Below are 18,243 nucleotides of genomic sequence, written 5' to 3' on the forward strand. Positions count from 1 at the left end.
TACATTGCCATAATACAGACAAGGACCGCCGGGCTCATTACAAGCCCGGCGGTCCTGTTGGGGGGCTGGCAGAGAGCATTAACTTACCTTCCTGCAGCTCCTGTCAGCTCCCTTCTCCTCCGTGCAGCTCCTCTGTCAGCTCCCACTGTAAGTCTCGCGAGAGCCACGGGGTCACCGCGGCTCTCGCGAGACTTACAGTGGGAGCTGACAGAGGAGCTGCACGGAGGAGAAGGGAGCTGACAGGAGCTGCAGGAAGGTAAGTAACCGCTCACTGTCAGCCCCCCCTCCTACACAGCCCATACACTGGACCACCAGGGAGTGAGAGCCCCCCTCCCTGGCAAGCTAACAAGCAGGGAGGGGGGACGCAAATTAAATCAAATATAAAAAAAAATACTCATGAAAAATATTAAAATAAAAAAAACTTAAAATATTAAAATAAAATAAAAAACTTAAAATATTAAAATAAAATAATTATAATAAAAATGCCCTCCTCCCACCCAGTACACACACACACACACACTCTGCATTCTACACACACTCTGCATTATATACACACACACACTCATACAAACAATCTGCATTCTACACACACTCATACAAACACACACTCTGCATTATATACACACTCATACAAACACACACTCTGCATTATATACACACTCATACAAACACACACTCTGCATTATATACACACACACTCATACAAACAATCTGCATTCTACACACACTCATACAAACACACACACACCGCATTATATACACACAGTGTGTGCGTATATAATGCAGAGTGTGTGTGTGTGTGTTTGTATAAGTGTGTGTGTAGAATGCAGATTTTTTGTATGAGTGTGTGTGTGTATAATGCAGAGTGTGTTTGTATGAGTGTGTATATAGTTCTAAAAATCACAGAATTTCATAGCCCCAAGTTTTACCCTCGACTTATCCACGAGGCATAGCATATTTCACAATTGTTGGTCACAAAACTGCCCTCGACTTATACATGAGATCGACTTATACACGAGTATATACGGTATTTAGATTTCTTCTGTACATTCACAGCTGTATTGTGAAAGTTTTATATTAGCAGTTAGATATGTTTGCACCTTTAATCGGCAGCTTTGACCATTTGGGTCCCCATTACAGCATACCAAAAGTGTATTCTATTTATAGTTATTAGTCCGTGAGCGTTGCTAGTAAGCACCTGCTGAATCAGTGTGACAGCCATGCCAGCCAGGAAAATACCACACAGGTGATGTCTCAAGAGATACCATGCAAGATTGCACATATGGGTCACTCACAGTCAATCCAGAATCATTAAGATATACTAGTCCCTTATCAGGTTATTACGGCAAAAGCATTACAGAAAACCATTTTATGTGGATTTACCACTGTGTTCAGGAATAAAAAAAATCCCAGTAATAATTAGACTATAATGTCTAGCCATGTGTCAACTGTTACACTCTTAAGCAGGAAAAAACCCTAACAACCCTGAAAAAAAAAAAAAAAACCCTACTCAAAGCACACTGTCGCTAAGAAAATAGCCATAGATGGAATTTACTGCATATCAGGCTCTGCTAGATCTCCCACCAATATGGTCATGGACATGATCCTGCGCTGTGTATCAGTTCAAGACAAAATCCAAATCACGATGGCCCTGAAGGTCAACACACCACTGCCCTTTGAAGGCACCCACCTCTCCTTCTTCCAAGACCTTACAAGAACCACTTTGTTATGGAGAAAGTCCTTTGGACCAGTCCCAGCCTGATTGAGAAACGCTGGAGTGACCTGTGGATGGGGAATGAATGGCTCCCTACAAGCAAACCACAATGCGACCAGATGCACGCTTACCTCACCAGAAGCTGCTCCAGCCTTTATGACAGCGCTGGGCCTACCTGACTTGCCTGCAACCTAGCACCCAGAGTTATCCCGCGATCTATGGGACCCAAGGAACATCACCCCCTTCGTGCCAAGAGCGGGACCTTCCCAAGACCCAGCAACCTGCCTCCAGATGGGAAGTATGCTAGCCATCAGGCATGCAAGCCTCCAGGCTGCACTACCAAGAAGCACAGACACTCACGTTCTATACACCCATGACTCACGTGTGTGTATTATATATTTTTTTTATTTTATTTTATTATTTATTTTTTTTTTTTTTTAAAGATAATAAGTCTTTCCTCTACACTACTTGTTCTCAAGGGTTACCAAACGGAAACTCGGAGCAAAGTTTTAGTACCCGACAATCCCTAGTGGATAGCGTAGAGCCCGCTAACTTCACTTTAGCCCCAGACGATATGCTTCGTCACCTACATTCCAACATCCCCCTGCCAGCCCCAAGGTTAGGGGAACCACACCATGATGCATATTATCCCAATGCATATGGAATAGCTCTTATGGCAAAGAGAATTGCTTATGGTACAATTGTATGCAAATTTTTTAATTGGCATCCTAATTACCACAAAATTGTTACCAACCCCATTAACCAAGAGTAAATCTCTACCCTTGTTGGTGGGTCCAACTAGTGGTACCAACCCAGTGTAGTGTAATGAGGTGAAAATTTAAAAAGTGAAAATTATAGTGATCTAATGTGTAGAACCATACTTAGATTGTTGGTTACCTACACATAGTGACAGTGCCCCAGTGAAAAAATAAGTGAAAGAAAGAAGAAACCCGACGCACGTTTCGGTGCTTTCTGTGATGCACCTTCGTCAGGGGCTAGGGTTTAGGGTCATTACACTGGACTGGATGGTTGGGAGTAGTTAACTATACCACAAGACTTATACTTGTAGTCCTGCAAGCTTAAATCATCTTCTTAAGTATAGGTAATGATATACTGTGAGTCTTAAGTTTTATCTTTAGATCTCATTACAGTTATCTAATCCTCTGATATGGAGATGATTACAGGACAGTCTTGTGTATTATCTGTTAGACTACTTTAATCTCTTTTGGCTTCATATTGATAGATTTTTACAAGTGTCACTTGTGGCCTCCAGAGCAGTCTTAATCAAGAATACTCCCTACCTAAGGACCAGTGATCCTAGTCAACACTCTACTTAGCTATTTTAGCTAAGTCTATCTATAGTCTGTAGCTATCAGAATTGACCTACCATGATTAAAGTCTATTTGTTGTAGCTACTATTGGGACTAATCTAGGAGCACTCCATTGACTTGGATATTTTGAGGTGTGCCATTAGGGCTAGATTTTCTACCCAATTCGGGTATTTGACCACCAATTCGGTTATGCTTGCTATATGACTTTTTACATTCATATCATTTAATTATTATTTTTGAAGATTTCAGTCTCAAGCCAGTACTTACTTCGGACACCTGGGTATCTCATCCAGACGGTCTGAGTAAGTTTCCAACACCATTAACTGTCTGGCTCCTGGACACCCCTGGGAAAAGTCAGCTTTAGCTGCTCTGTCATTAACCCTGCCCGGGTCCCAGGCCACTATCACGTTTTAACGTTATCAAAAATGCATGCATACTTTCAAGCTATACAATGTCACCATACAACAAAACAATCTCCATACGAGCAAAAGTATTGTGGCAGTTACACATTCACTTCAGGTTTTTTATTTTTTTTATTTTTTTTTAATTCTTTATTTATGGTTCATTTTGTTTTATGCAGTATGGTATGTGGGGTGTGGGTTCCAGAAAATAAATTGTGGGAGGGTAGGGGAAGGTAATGCACAGGTGAACATTTTCAGCTTACATTCCATTTTTCTTGTGTTTACAATCACACAATTAACCGTTACATATATGCGGTGGTCTTATAGGCTTGAGTTATACATGATTTTCAATGGTAAGGATAGAGAGGAGAGCGAGAGAGAGAGTAAGGTGCGGGAGGAACCCAGTTCACAATGGTTTATGTCGCTTCTCTCTGTTGCGTACCCCTTCTTAGTGCTGCATCGTTATGGGCCCTACGGGGTGTTTGTTATGTCCTAGGGGTGTCGATGTTGTTGTCCAGGTCCTCCTTCCCTCTCCCCCGCCCTCCCCCCCCGTTTGTAGTATATCTTTGTGGAGATACTGTCATTTGTCGGTTACATGATATTGTTTGCATTCAGTATGTCTTTGTCTCGGAACCAGACGGTGGCCTGGCTCTTGGACTTCCTTTGTTGTATGATTTTGTATGTTTCAGGGTGCGTGTGTCTCAAAAAAGAGGAGTTCTGCTGCTTGTGAATCATGTGCAGGGTCAGGATGGTGATGCCGTGGATAGGGGGTGAGTCGCGGGGAAATCACTTCAGTTTTACATCCCATATAGGTTTTATTGCTATTACGTCAAATTCCTGTCGCTCAATGCATGTCTATATTGTTAAGTGCACCTCTCATGTCATGCCAGCACCTTTAACTGACACTATTTACATGCTCTGTAAATTTGCTGTACTGACATTGTGCGCCTGTATGACAACTTTTGCACTCCAAAAATAAAGAATTTAATTTATTTTATATGGCTTCATATGATCACTATCCTTCTATAAAATAATTTTTTTTGCATGATCAGTCATATTAATAAAATCAATGCCAAAATTTCACATGTTCTGCCAGGATATGCAAACGTTTTAGCACAACTGTATATACACATGCACCTCTAAAGATAGCTAGTGACCAATACAAACACAATAAATAAAATAATTAAACAGAAATCTAATGGTCTTCATTAAAGGACCACTATAGTGCCATTTTCACAGTGAAAAATCGCAGAAGCGGCCTCTAGTGGCTGTCAGTGAGACAGCCACTGTAACGGACCGTTTCGCTCACCAGAGGTTAAACTTTTAGGCGATATTCCCCTTCCAGATAGACAAGCAGCTACTGCAAGCACCAATCTCCCGAACTGCAAACTACACGAATCTTCCAACTCCCGAACTGCACACACTTGAATTCCCCCAATCTCCTGAACTGGAAATACAAAAACACTGGAATAGCTGAACAGGAAAAGCATACAATCCGCTTACACTCCTGGCAATCAGCATACAATCCAATTCCCCCAAATACGAGACGACACTTCGGTTTGAGGGTTAAGCAGAATCTGGTTTACTGGGGCTAACTGCCCGGCTTTTATGCAGGTCTCCCACCTGGTGAACACTCCCCTAGGGGACCAGATGGGAAACATATAGGACACTGACCAATCACAGACATACACCTTTAAACAATCCCACAATGCATTACAATCCCTCCTCTCTGCCTTGGAGAGAAGTAATCAGATTATCTCCAAGGACAGAGGCAAAACTCCATTACACACATGGCAGACAAAAAGACAATAAAAGACTTAAAATTACATACTGATACATTTAGTACATAAAATATATACATTCTACATATCCCCAGATAGCTTAGATCTGAGCGCACATTATTACCGAATGGCGCTCAGATCACATGCATACAGTTCAATCGCCATGGAGCCAAAGTCTTTCCCATAGTCTTTCGTTACACGAATAGGCTCCATGGCATGGCTATCTGGGGTGAGGCTGTTCATACAGTCAAACTACCGAATGAACAGCCAGTCAGTTCCATTACCGAATGCAGAGGTAAGGAGGCTGGCGGCTCAGCGGTGTTGGCGCAATAAAGTGTCCGTTTTCAGTTCCATAGTTTGAGCGCTGAACACCGCTGGCCGTTCGGGAGTTAAAATGGCCGCTGCCACGTGTTCGGCAAACAAACAAAGGCCACCCAGCGTTCATCAATTAAGCTGCGGTTAACCGCAGCTTCTGGGCGGTCAATTGACGGCACCCAGCTCCCAGGTGGTCCCTCGTACGGTAGTTTGTTCGGTAGCTTGAATCTACCGAACCCCCGGCAGAAAGGCAAGAACAAGCCTTTCTGCAGGGAAAATAAAAGCTTTAACCTGTAGGGCCATAGTCCAAAGGGAGCAGGCGAGCAACCAGGCTTCTCCAGTGCCCGGTGGCGAGGTTGGTTCCGCCACATGTCTCCCCTTTACCAATCAGACTAACAGGTTATCGGACCTCCTGTTGGTCAGTGCCCTGGTTAGTCCAGCAATCCACCCACGAAGCACAAACAGTAGTACAGCCCACCCGCAAAAAATGGCTACTACACCAGAGTAAGGGATAAACTTGTCCCGGTCCAGGTGCCTCACCACGGCTGTGCGGGAAACTGGTAGGCTGCCTTGGTGGGTTGCTGAGTGGGCAGAGACCAGCGGTACTCTGTCCTGGTGCCAGCGCTACCACGGAAGTAGCCTGGTTGTGGAAGGGGGAGACCGATTGTCTCCCCTCTGGATACACCGCTCTGTGGCTGGGGAACAGGACCGACCGTCCCTACCCCTTGTGCTGTAAGTGCAGAGACTACGGTCCCATCGGCACAGTTGTGGGGCTTAACATCTCCCCTTGGTGGGTTAGGCTGCCGCTGGGGAGAGGGGGTAACAAGCTCCTCTCCCTGAACCATAGCCTGCCGCTGGAGAGAGGGAAAATAAACGCTTTAACCTTTAGGGCCATAGTCCAAAGGGAGCAGGCGAGCAACCAGGCTTCTCCAGTGCCTGGTGGCGAGGTTGGTTCCGTGACAGCCACTAAAGGCTTTTATTAACCCTCAATGTAAACATAGCAGTTTCATTGAAATGTTTTCAGCTGCAGGGTTAAAACTAGTGGGACCTGGCATCCAGACCACTTCATTGAGCTGAAGTGGTCTGGGTGCATATAGTGGTCCTTTAAGTAGTTTATTTACTGCAATCTTCTTTTACTGATTAATTATAATGGCAGCATTAACAAATGCAATATCTCCTCCACTCACAACAGAAAAGGCCGCCCACGTTGTGGGAAGAAGGCCGGGGTGTTGTGGTGCTCCGTGAAGGAGGCTTGTCCAGTGTAGGAGCCTCGGTTCTGTCGGAATGAACCCCTGTTAGCACGGCCGGACAGACGGCTCCTGGCTCTTCCGGCCCCACCAAAAACCTTAGGGTGGAAAACTATGCGCATGTTCGATTGCGCCTTGTCTAGGGCAGTGAAAGTATGTACAAAGGAGCCAAGCTCCTTGACAAAATTGTCCCCGAACAGGAGACCACGGGCCTGGGTGCCCGGCTCGGTTATAGCCATGTTCACCAATTTGGGCTCTATTTTTAATAAGATTGCTTTGCGACGCTCCGTGGCCATCGCACAGTTGGCATTGCCAATCAGACAAATCACCCTTTGTATCCAACCACTTATGGCGGTACGATCCAACTCTTGGTCGTTTTCAACCATATCAAAAATTTTGGTTGCTGGGCCCAATATATCCAATATCTTATCCTGGCAATTGCGCAGGGAGAAATCAAGGCCCTTATTAGGCTTCCAGCCAGTCTTGCCCAGGAATTGAATAATTTTTGGGTCTACTGCAGGCCTCGTCAGGGACAGTGGGACGTGGGCATTCTGCCCGTAGCTTATTGCGTGTTGCCTTATCTAAAGGCTTGCGAGTCCTTGATGCAACGTATTTGGCCACATGGGCCGAAGGGGACCAGTCCGCTGACCTTGGATGACGCAGGTCATCGGGATCGAACAGAGGTTCCCCATAGGGGTCAACTAATTTGTTTGCATCGTCTGGGACCTTAAGCTCCATGTCATACGATTCAGATGGAGGCGTATTATGCTCTCTGGGGTCCTGGTCTTCGACCATATCATCTGATTCGGGATCTGATGGATCCTCTGGATCCATACAGGTCTCCTCTTCAATCTCGCTGAGATCCGACTCAGAGTCTAGTTGGGCTTTTGCCCGTTTCCATAACCTAGCCGATTTTGCCCGGCTAGTGGCTCTTTTGCGCGGTGGTATATTAGGCGCGCCATCTGTGACAGGTGTGTAGCGTGTAAGAGTGTTTGATTTTTGTAATGGCCTTGCGGCCAGTGTGAGGTTGTGAAGGGGTTACTACAGGCACAGCCTGGGTAACTGTCGGCAGAGCAGATTTCTGTGCCTCAAGCAGAGCCTGTGTAAGAGTCTGCGAGAAAGATTCAGACATCAGTCCCATGGCCGATGTGAGGGCCTTAGTCATAACATGAGACAGTGTTGTCAATCAGAGACTGCATATCAGCAGTGGGATCAAAATCAGCGGGGTTAGCCGCTCCAATCTCAGACACCCCCGTGGGTGTTTTAACACTCCCTGGTTTGGTGATAAGAGACCCAGGAGGGGTGGGCATATCTTTATTACCAGGCATGTTGGGGTGTATGACACTGGCAAAATAACAATTATTAAGCTGAAACCTAAAATGGGTTGATTAACCCAGAGGAGAAAAAGGGGAGGTAATATACCTTTAAGGACACAATAAATTACTCACAGAAATAGCACAAAACAGCAATGTAATAAGGAATACTTAGGAGGGAGCAAAGGAGCTGTCCGACCGCCACTGCAGCTTTAACCCAACTCCGAGGACCGGTCATTGGGGGTGGAGCTGCGTGCCGAGCGCAGGAAGTCAAGAAAATGGCCACCGCGAGCGGCAGTGAGGAGGAAACACAGCCGATTAGCGGTTAAGCTGTGCTCGCGGCGAATGTGTTACACATTCATGCGCTGCGAGCAGGGAGCTGGCATCTGAGCTCTGAGAGCTCTGTGGGTGGCGGCCGTTCACGGCGCAGAAAGGGAGGGGGCGCGAAGCGCCGGGTGCGGCTCCAGCCGACGTCCCCGAGCCCGTTTGCAAATTAGGCTCTGGGGACCGGCTGGACCGAGAAGAGTTAAAGGCAGAAAACAATCCTTTAGCAGAAAAGGAACAAGAATTATGAAACATAAAAATATCAATACAGTAATAAATTAATCCATTAATCCACCATTATTAATCAATAAATGAATTAAAGTTAACAAAGAAATAATAAGAATAATAATAAAAATAAAACAATAAATAATGATAATAATACTTAATAATAATAATAAATAATAATGGTAATTAATAATAATCCCACAGTTAAGGAGCCTGAGGGATCAGATATACTTAACTGAGGGAGCAGCAAAGAAAGAGGAACAGGATTGGTTGACAGAGCCTATTATGCTGGAGAAGTGGAACCTGATTGGCTGTTCCTGTTACTGGGAAGAATACACCTGAGTAGGGATCGACCGATATTGATTTTTTAGAGCCGATACCGATACCGATATTCTGTGAACTTTCAGGCCGATAGCCGATATAATTTGCCGATATTCTGTACATTTACCATTTTGGAAAATAAAAAACTATTTCTAAAGGTAAATGCACAAAATATACATGCCACGTGTAGTGGATGCAGTGTGTTTAGACAGGAGAGCTGTGTATGTGTGTGTAGTGGATGCAGTGTTTGTGCAGTGTGTGTGTAGTGGATGCAGTCTGTGTTTGTGTAGTGTGAGTGGTGTGGATGCAGAGTGTGTTTATGTAGTGGATGCAGTGTGTATTTGTCTAGTGTGTATATAATGAAAGCAGAGTGTTTGTGTAGTGTGTGGGTAGTGTGCGTAAAGTGAATGCAGTGTGTAAAGTGAATGCTGTATATACCAAATGCAAAGTGTGTGTGTTTGTGTAGTGTGTATATAAAGAATGCAGAGTGTGTGTATTTGTGTAGTGTGTGTTTGTATAGTGTGTGTATATAATGCAGAGTGTGTGTGTAGTGTGCATTATATAAACACACTACTCAAACACACTGTATATAATGCAGTGTTTGTGTAATGTTTATATAATGCAGTGTGTTTGTATAGTGTGTGTGTATATAATGCAGTGTGTTTGTATAGTGTGTGTGTGTGTATATAATGCAGTGTGTTTGTATAGTGTGTGTGTGTATAATGCAGTGTGTGTATATAATGCAGTGCGTGTTTGTATAATGTGTGTGTATATAATGCAGTGTGTGTGTATATATAATTCAGTGTGTGTTTGTATAGTGTGTGTGTATATAATGCAGTGTGTGTGTATATATAATTCAGTGTGTGTTTGTATAGTGTGTGTGTATATAATAGTGTGTTTGTGTAGTGTGCATTATATACACACACTATACAAACACACTGCATTATATATACACACACACTATACAAACACACTGAATTATATACACAGTGTGTTTGTGTAGTGTATGTGTATAATAGAGTATGTGTGAGGGGGCATTTTTTATAAAAAAAAAAAAATGTTTATATTAAATTATATATTTTTATATATTTAATTATTATTTATTTTTTGTTGTCCCCCCTCCCTGCTTGTTGCCTTGCCAGGGAGGGGGGATATGTTAATCCCTGGTGGTCCAGTGGCATTGGCTTAGCTGTAGAGGGGAGATGGGAGGGGGGGGCAGCAAGCATTTACTCACCTCCCAGCAGCTCCTCCAGCTCCCCAGTGTAAATCTCGCGAGACCCGCGGCCGTCAGAGCTGGCCGTGGGTCTCGCGAGATTTACACTGGGGAGCTGGAGGAGCTGCTGGGAGGTGAGTAAACGCTTGCTGCCCGCCCCCCCAGGACCGCCGGGCTTGTAATGAGCCTGGCGGTCCTGGGAGGTATTATCGGCAATATCGGTATCCCTATTGGCCGATACCGATATTGCCGAAAATACCGAATATCGGCCGATTATATCGGTAAAACCGATAATCGGTCGATCCCTACACCTGAGACTGTTAATGTTATTATTGGTTATGTTTATAAAGTTTTTTCTTTGCTGCTGAGGTAAATAAAGAAAGAGTGCAGCATAATAGGAGCCTCCGTGTCTTAATAAAATCTAACACCTTGCTTCAAGAAAGGCCACCAAAATTCTCTAACCAAGGATGTGGTCTTGGAAATGCCCACGTGCACTACTAACTTAGAAAAAAGCAGTCAATCCAGCACAGCAACATGTAAATTCTTTGTTATAAAAGCCTTTCTGTAGAAATCTCAAGGCATTAGTATATGGGAAGCAATAATTTGCTCCTTTAAAAAGGAGGAAAGGGACATGATAACGGATGCCTTATAAGACTGATAGCTCAGATGGAATTGGTACATTAGGACCTGCTGCACCAGTAGTACTGTCAGTAGCCACAGAAGCCTTATAGGCCAAAAGTGACTGGACGGCTTGTGCAAATAGATCCATTCTGTGAACTAATTCCACTGTATGCGCTTCACAACAAAATGACGGCAGACCAATACTTTCTGAATCCATTTGGCGCTATAGTAATGTCCAAACCGGCTAGTCGTTACAGAGAGCACAGGTCAAATATTTACCAAAGTGAGAAAGTATAAAAAGATCAGAATGGATTACAGGATCTTAGAGAAGCTGGGCTTAATACTAGAACAAAGAAAGAGAAATGAGACATAGACAGTAACAAGCCTAAGGCCTGGGATAAAAAGATACAACAAAACATTGCTAGCTAGCCAGAAATAACCTTCCCCAAACTACTAAGCCAAATTGAAACCAGGTATCAATGACAATGCAATAAGAACACACTTACAGGTGCAGAACTCAACAAATGATCCTATGAGTTTGTACAGTAGGTTTAAAAAGCTCTACTATATGACTCTTTCAATGAGCATCAGTTTGATGACACCAGAAGATGTGCATGTGTTGTTGTAAATCTGACACACGGTTCAGTGAGGACAAAACTGAGTTAATTGTTGATTAACTCAGAGTAAACTTTCTCAAGTGAAGTTTTTTCCCTTTTCCATTTGCTGAATGTAATTGCTTAATGTTAGTGTCTCTATGTTATGTATAAAGCATATAACATTTTTATATATAAAATGTATTTACAAATAAAAACTTTCATTGAAAAACTTGGGTAAAAATAAGAAATAAAAAAAAAATAAGAAAAAACTAATTGAATGAAGAAAAAATATATATATCACCAATCACAGATAACCATAAGCCAGGGTTTGGCAAACAGTTCGTCCCCAAATGCCACTCTAAATTCTGGGTAAGCATCATGGCAATTGCGGTTCTACCATTTTCCCAGCCCTTCTGCAACATACCCATATGACTAAACAAGAATGAGTGACAAGAGTGCCAAATTATAAAACAAAATGGAAAGACGAGAAATACGTACTGAATCTGTCTTTCCAAAAAATCAACTCCAATGGTTTTCTTGTAATCTTTTGTGAATATCCCCTTGCAGTAGCGTTGAATCATACTTGACTTTCCAACAGCACCATTTCCTACCACCACCACCTTAATGGCCACTTCCATATCTTCCTCGAACATGCTGGCAGCTGTGTAGTTTCAGTTATGGTGCTCTGTTATGCAGCTTCAACCTAAAAACAAAGAACGTCTGATTAATGCAGCCACACACAAAGACAAATAACAACAAAATAGAATAAATACATGCTTTTCACAATGGCTGCACCTCTTTTTTCAAACCTTAGAAGATGCACAATCCTTTAATGATCAAAATATAATTCTTGGAGATTTCATGTCAATGTAGAACAAACAATTGCAATCATTGTTATTCGTGCAAAAAGATGCTGCATACAAACCCGTACAGAACCAGCTAACATCGTGAAAACATTTTCAACATATATTTATAGGTTTGCAATTTTTCTACAAGTGGATTTAGATGTATCTTTGTGTTTGCCATGACATAATTTTAATGTGTATGTTACAACACGGCTGTTTCAAAATTAAATTAAAGGGACACTCCAAACGCCTAAAGCATTTGAGCTTGCTGAAGTGCTATATGTGGGAAGAGTGTCCTGTTTTTCTTTTTTTTCCCCATTTTACAAAAAAGTAAAAGTATAGGTTTCAAAAGAAATTATTAATGATCCCCTCATTGGAGCAATAGGTTAATAAGTCCCTACTTAAATTGAAATCAAAATAAAATGTTATTAAAATTAGACATCCGATAACAAAAAAGAAACAAATAAGTTTGGAGTAAATAAGTGAGGCTAACATATTATGGAATACAATAACTATAAATGTATTGGAGTTGTACAAGTGCTACATAATAAATGGAATTAAAGCCATAAGCAAGTAAAAAGATGCCTCAATTCCTATACTGGAAAAAGGGGAAGCATTGTTTAAGCAATAATATCCCTAAAAAGTTATTTCTACCTTTTAGACTCAATTACCAGAATTAAGTGTTAATGGCTAACTGCGCTCTCACAAACTAATGAAAATATATGTCCAAGACTCCAAGTATTATCACCATCACAGTATACATAAATCCTCAGAAGCATAGACAGAAGAGCCTGGCACTATAATACTAGTGGGGTTCTGGCTAATTAAGGCTAACAAGAAAAGTTGGCCATAAACATAAAATAAGCACAAACTATATAAAACTGGGAGTGTGGGGGGTTATATATAGTTTGTGCTTACCCTCCCGCTTGTATTTATTCTTAAAAATATTTAACCCCTTAAGGACACATGACTTGTGTGACATGTCATGATTCCCTTTTATTCCAGAAGTTTGGTCCTTAAGGGGTTAAAAAAAAAACAAAAAAAAAAACTTGGAAACACTAAACCTGATAAGTCTCACCCTCTGCCGACATAAGCGAGATCCCGGAAAACTAATGTGCGTGCGTGACAAGACTGAATTAGGCCTTCCTCATAGGAAAACATTGAATGGGGTTTTTACACACTAAATGTTCTCATGCAAATCGTGAGGACATCCAGTGTCGTTTCATGGAATCAAACTCTGTGAAGCTGCAGAAGGCAGAACTAGTGCAGTGTTTAGGGAACAGGGACACTGCACCCAAACCACTTCAATGAGATGAAGTGGTCTGGGGGCCTATAGTGAGCTTCCCTCTAATAATTTTTGAGCACTCTGTACTCTGTGACTGCAGCATAAGTGTGAGATCGCACAGCTGTGATATTTAAATGAATATAAAAGGACTAGGTGTCACACTTAGAGTGCTGTACATAGCTCACCTGTCTGAGGTTTCTAACTAACTGTGACCCCAGCTGACAGAGGGGTCTCTCAGGTATCCAATGATAATTGGGACTCATTGGAACCAGCAGAAATTAAACCCTGCTGGTCCTTTGACAGCAAAGAGTTCTAAAACCCAGCACTGCATGACGGTTTCTACAATCATGTGGTCCTAAAGTGGTTAAAGAAGGGTGTCAGAATAGAGTGTCTGTAAACAAACAAAGATATAAACACTCATATAAATGAAGAAAGAAAAAAAAATGGTAAGTAGGCACCACTGACACTTGTATCAGCTATGTAGGACAAACAGATCAACTGTTCTACTAATCCATCACTCCATACGTAATGAACTCACTCATTTGTCCAATATATAACTGGGAGGACTTTTCAAGTAGAAAAAAAAAACCCTAGCAACAACAACAAAACAATGAAACTTAAAAGCTGACAAACAGCAAGTTAAACTGACAGTTTGAGATTGGGTTATTAAAGAAACACTACATGTTGCAGTTGACCACGTTTAATACTTAATGGGTTTCTCCAATTTTATATATTGACATATAAGCATACATATAATGTTTATGCGATGTCAAGAAAACTATTAATAGTGCAGAAGACAAGAAATTTCCTATGTACTTTGTATATTTGCAAACTATGCATACAACACCCTGAACTCACTCTCATGGATTATAGCGGAATTGATTTGTAAAAAGTGCTGCAACTGTACAGGGCTGGCAAACATGTATCACGTTCCCAGAATCAATGGTATCTCCATTGCGTGTGTGGAGGACACAAGCACCAGGAAAGTCTCTCTCTCTTTCCCAGATCGTGGGGGAGAAAAACAGCTTGGTTCACTAAACAGTGAACAGTCAATAAAGCAGTTCGCATTATCCTGTGGGATGATTGGAACTGCTCTTTGGGGGGTAAATAAATTATCCCCCAATCTTCTGTTGGAAGGAGGACTATGGGATAAGATCAGTACCTTTCTCCTGATTTATGTGGAAGGGGACTGCCAGTAGCTAAATGCAGATCCACTAAGCAGGGCAGTGTGTGACACACACACACACATACAAAATGTATACCAGATAAATCAAAAGAGAGTATGGTTATCTGTGCAAAGGTAAGATGATTAGAAAAATGTATTGAGTTAACTATCGTTTTAATTAATTAAAATAAAAACCTTGTAATACTATTATTGAGGTTATTCGTACGTGAAAACATCAATTGCAAGCAAAAAATAAGGATTTTCTATAATAATGTACATCTGCTTTAAAATATACAACCACCACTATCTGCAAATGGAATCCAGTAACATTTCCCAAAAAAGGTAGTATTTAAAAAAACCAAAACAAAAAAAACAGACCTTATTTCAGTGAATATAGCTTTAATGTGCCATTCTAAAATTGACTTGCTATTACTTTGACCACAATTAAATTTAACCTGTACTTTGAGCTAGCAGAAATGACCGTAAACTTATAGCATTCATTAATTAAAAAAAAAAAGTCCAAACCACCTACCTGTTAAATCAATTTTCAGCACAAAAAGCTATGCAAATTGCATTGCAGGTATTCCAAGAGGTGATTGACAGGTACAATGCAGGAGAACCTTTCTCCAGGCAGGGGTAAAATGCAGGAGAATATTTCTTCAGGCAATTCTCTCCTTCACAAATAATACAGTGCACTTAAATGGTACTGCAAATTTCTATCACATGCTAATGTGCAGGCTGTGAAACCAACAGGTCATTGTAAAGGGGGGGTTGTGCCTCACTTGGGTAATCGCTGATGTGCTTACTGAAGAGAGCCGATCAGAAAGAAAGTGGAAGCCAAGGATGGGAACTTTAATGTGTTAATAAATATAAAAAGTGAGCTAAATCACTGCAGTATAGAGAGTGACGTATATTTTTAAATATCTTTAAAAAGTAGTACTGAAGAAATGTAATAGAGAGCTATTTTCATGAATACTTACTGTTGCTTTAATAATGTAAAAAAAATAAAAATCAGTCATAGATACTCCTTTTGATTTCTCAAACTCATTACAAAAATATTTTTGCTCACTGCAAATGTTCAGGGCGTTGACACATCTGACTTCAGTATTTCCAAGTTGCTGAAGTAAAACAGGAATCTGAAGAAAGCATGCCGTGTAGCCAAAAATATAATGTAACAAAGTCATATAAAAGGACCCGTAAAACAAAGCAAAAACCTTTTCCAATTCTGGGCTGGTCAAAAAAAAAAAAAAAAAATTTACAAAACAAAACATCTTTCCATTTAATCTCCAGATAATACTATGATGAAAACATACCACCAAACAGGACAATCAAAGCAAAGTTTATTACCCCATGTGTACAATGTATAAAATGCACGATTGTACAGTGCTATGGAATTTGATGGCACTATAAAAATTCTAAAATAATAATAACAATATTAATAATTACAATGAATTCACAGAGTATATGCAGTACACACCATATATGTCAAGTCACATACCTTCTTTGCAACGTGTTGATCCCTTTTCTGTTTGTGTATGAAATAAAAGGCTGTTTTGTGGTTGTTATTAAGAGGATCATATGAAGCAAAAACCTATGTATTTCGTAGCAGCTCCTTAACATTGAATACCCTGCTACCTCTGAATAAGGCTCACAGCGCCTAGAAGATCAATGGTCTCCAGGTGGAACAAGTCAGTAGACAAAACATCTTTGCATTCCCAGATTAGCATGTGTTAGAGTTACAGGAAGCCAAGTGGAGAAAGCTGGAGTTGTCATAGAGAGGTCATTGTGTTTAGAGGAGGACTGTATTATAGCCCGTGAATGATAAACATTATCTAACCCTCACACCCTCCTCCTATCACCTCTCAGCCATGCTGCCAGCTGTCCTGAAAGGTGTGAGGAGGAAATTTGTATAGCTTTCTTTTCAGTGCATTCTAAGAGGTGTACCTCGAGCTTAGTTTCTGTTTAATTAGTGTTTGTAATTTGTAAACATAATATAAAACTGTCAATTCCTAAAAATAAATAAATATATATATATATATATATATATATATATATATATATATATATATATATATATATATATATGTGTGTGTTTTTTTGCTTAACACTGCATGCCAGGTAATCATAACACAACCTGGCATACAATGCAAGATATCCTCAACCGAATGATGCCATGTGCATGTGGGCTCATAGTTACTTATGATACCATGAAAATAAACCAGAGCATGACCATTGTCTCATTGTAACATTTTGGCACTGGGCATCAAAGTATACCTGGAGCATAATAGGAAGATTTTCGCCACTCTTTATGGGGGCTTATTCCACATCTTGATGGCCCAAGATGTGAAACGCTATAGAACAAACCTTGGATAGTGCACCAAAATGATTATTTATCGAGCGCTAACAAATTCCACAGTGCTGTATAATGAGTTGACTAACAGATGAGCATTTGTAATTAGACAAGTTGGACGCACGGGAACAGAGGGTATTTAGCATTCTGTTCAAAAAGCTTACATTTTTTTGGACAATAGTTACAGGAGAGGAAGCAAGGAGGGTTACCAAGGTTTGGGAAGGAAAGCTATTAAAAGTGTAATTGATATCTTTTCCTGAAGAAGCGAGTTTTCAATGATTTTTTTTGAAGGAACAGTGAGTCTGTGAGAGTCTAACGGAACAGGGAAGAAAGTTCCATAGGAACAGTACATCCTTAGAGAAGGCTTTAAGGTGAGATTAAGAGGTACAAGCACAGACAGAGGATAGACGCAGGTCTTTGGCAGATGGGATGTAAGTAAAACTTGTAAGCAAGTTTCAGAATTTTAAATTGAGCCCTATATCTTACCGGAAGCCAATGTAGCTACTGACAGAGGGGGAAGGCGTTGTAGGTGCAAGCGGACAACAAGCTGAGTTTCACTGTCGCAATTATTATGGTGGGAAAAATTGGGAACACATAAGACCACGGAGAATCGGGTTGCAGTAGTCAGGGCAAGAGAAGATAGCGGCATGGACAAGCACCTTAGCTGACTCCGGCGTTAAATAGGAGTGGATGTGCGCTATGTTTTTGAGATGGAAGCGGCAGGATTTGGTGATTGACTGAATATGAGTGGTGACGGCGAGGTTGGAGTCAAAGAGAACACCTAGGCAGCGAGCCTGCAAGGTAGAGCTGTTGTTAGTGCCATTGACTTTGAAGCAGACAGACACGGAAGTAGAAGCACTTGAGGGAGGAAAGAAGTTCTGTTTTGGACAGGTTACGTTTAAGGTAGTGAGCAGCCATCCAGCTAGAAATAGCCGAGTTCTGTGTAGTTCTCAGGCCAGATAAGTTTAACTACGGTTATGGGAGAGAGATATATTAGAGTCAGATGGGCCTGCAATAAAGTCCAGACCATTCTGCTGAATAATGTGAATGTGTGCCTGTATTTGTATGGTGTGTCAACTGGCATGTAAACAGGTGTGACAAGCCATTAAATACACAGTTGTATACAGAGTGCATTGCGTGAGTGAAGGATTGCATTTGTGTACAGTGCCAGCCAGAGTATTAGTTCAGAGGGAAAT

The 18,243-nt window shown here is 41.3% G+C and overlaps 1 protein-coding gene across 2 annotated transcripts in view; it reads right to left on the bottom strand.

Moving 5' to 3' along the window:
* Nucleotides 1-18,243, bottom strand: part of RAB23 (RAB23, member RAS oncogene family) — a 35,520-nt gene that overhangs the window by 12,900 nt on the left and 4,377 nt on the right. Inside the window, exons 2-3 of one of the 2 annotated variants that reach the window (XM_063442955.1) lie at nucleotides 13,718-13,923; nucleotides 11,901-12,105 (exon numbers count right to left, since the gene is read on the bottom strand). In XM_063442955.1, coding sequence (XP_063299025.1) covers nucleotides 11,901-12,055 — 155 coding nt within the window. In that variant the 5' untranslated portion in view covers nucleotides 12,056-12,105; nucleotides 13,718-13,923. The remainder of the gene's footprint in view (nucleotides 1-11,900; nucleotides 12,106-13,717; nucleotides 13,924-18,243) is intronic. The other variant, XM_063442954.1, reaches the window with a different exon arrangement.

Source organism: Pelobates fuscus, chromosome 2, assembly GCF_036172605.1.
Source record: "Pelobates fuscus isolate aPelFus1 chromosome 2, aPelFus1.pri, whole genome shotgun sequence".
In the NCBI taxonomy this organism is placed as follows: domain Eukaryota; kingdom Metazoa; phylum Chordata; class Amphibia; order Anura; family Pelobatidae; genus Pelobates; species Pelobates fuscus.